General features: G+C 47.1%; 1 protein-coding gene across 1 annotated transcript; it reads right to left on the bottom strand.

The window, feature by feature from the left end:
• Positions 1-144: 144 nt before the first annotated feature.
• LOC112094922 (probable 6-phosphogluconolactonase 4, chloroplastic) lies at positions 145-791 on the bottom strand. Its single transcript, XM_024176624.1, has 2 exons — positions 280-791; positions 145-238 (listed from the first exon to the last, which is right to left on the bottom strand). Exons 1-2 carry the CDS (start codon positions 648-650, stop codon positions 145-147), a joined length of 465 nt encoding a protein of 154 aa, XP_024032392.1. The 5' UTR covers positions 651-791.
• Between the last annotated feature and the right edge of the window lie 75 nt (positions 792-866).

Below are 866 nucleotides of genomic sequence, written 5' to 3'. Positions count from 1 at the left end.
GTGTACTATATATCAGTTTATAAACCAGCCTTTCTCTCACTTCCTTTCCAAACCCAAACAGAACATAAGAGTCCTAAAATCCATTAAAAAAAATATTAACTTTACATCTCATTTTCCTTCATCTTCGTCAAAAAGTCGTAAATTCTAAGCTAAACAAGCCAGATTATCAGGGATATACAAAGCTAGAGTAGTGAAAAACGCAGAAATCGGAATCAAAGAATCAAAATCAAAGCGAGTCCTGTAAGGAGAAGGGAAATTGAGGATTAGTTAATTATTCACCTGAGGTAATCGATGAGAGATCCGCCGGACAAAACAACGGTGAAAGCGCCTCTCTCTTTAGTAAACTTGTCGGAGAGATCGGCGGTGTACTTGGCCAAATCCGCCGCCAGATCATCCTTGGTATCGAACACCTGAACCTTCTTCTCCGCAGCCATCCGAGCCGCCGCCGACGCCGACGACGACACCGCTCTGCAACAGAGTTTCTCTCTCCTCGATGCGGTGAAGAGAGAGAGAATGGGTCTCGAAGGAGGAGAGAGTAGTAGTGATGGTGAGGAAGATAATGGGGTGGCGTGGAGAGTGGGCGAATATTCGGAGGAGACGAATCGGAGACGAGAAGTGGAGAAGAGGAATGAGAGTGAAAAGGAAGCCATGCGCTGTGGCGCAAGGCTGGGTTTTTATTCGAGTTTGAGTTTAGTTGGCGAGTGTTTGGTGTGGTGTCGACTTTCAGAAGTGACCGGTGACGAGGGCCTTCAGTTTGGGTGGCACCAAGGTGGGCCTTTGGCCTAGTGACTTGGCGTTACGACCGACGAGGGGCGGCTATCTTAACGACACGTTTAGGTTTCAAATGGGTACTCAATACCACTTCA

The sequence above is a fragment of the Morus notabilis genome, unplaced genomic scaffold (assembly GCF_000414095.1).
Source record: "Morus notabilis unplaced genomic scaffold, ASM41409v2 C11332074, whole genome shotgun sequence".
Classification (NCBI taxonomy): Eukaryota; Viridiplantae; Streptophyta; class Magnoliopsida; order Rosales; family Moraceae; genus Morus; species Morus notabilis.
Note: the sequence above shows the minus strand (reverse complement) of the source record. Positions and strands in the feature narration are given on the sequence as shown.

Bases quoted from the DNA above. Each gene is read 5' to 3' on its own strand.
- LOC112094922 (XM_024176624.1), bottom strand. From the start codon at position 650: ATGGCTTCCTTTTCACTCTCATTCCTCTTCTCCACTTCTCGTCTCCGA. The intron at 239-279 runs GTGAATAATTAA...TTCTCCTTACAG, and splicing joins TCTCTCATCGATTACCTCAG to GACTCGCTTTGATTTTGATT.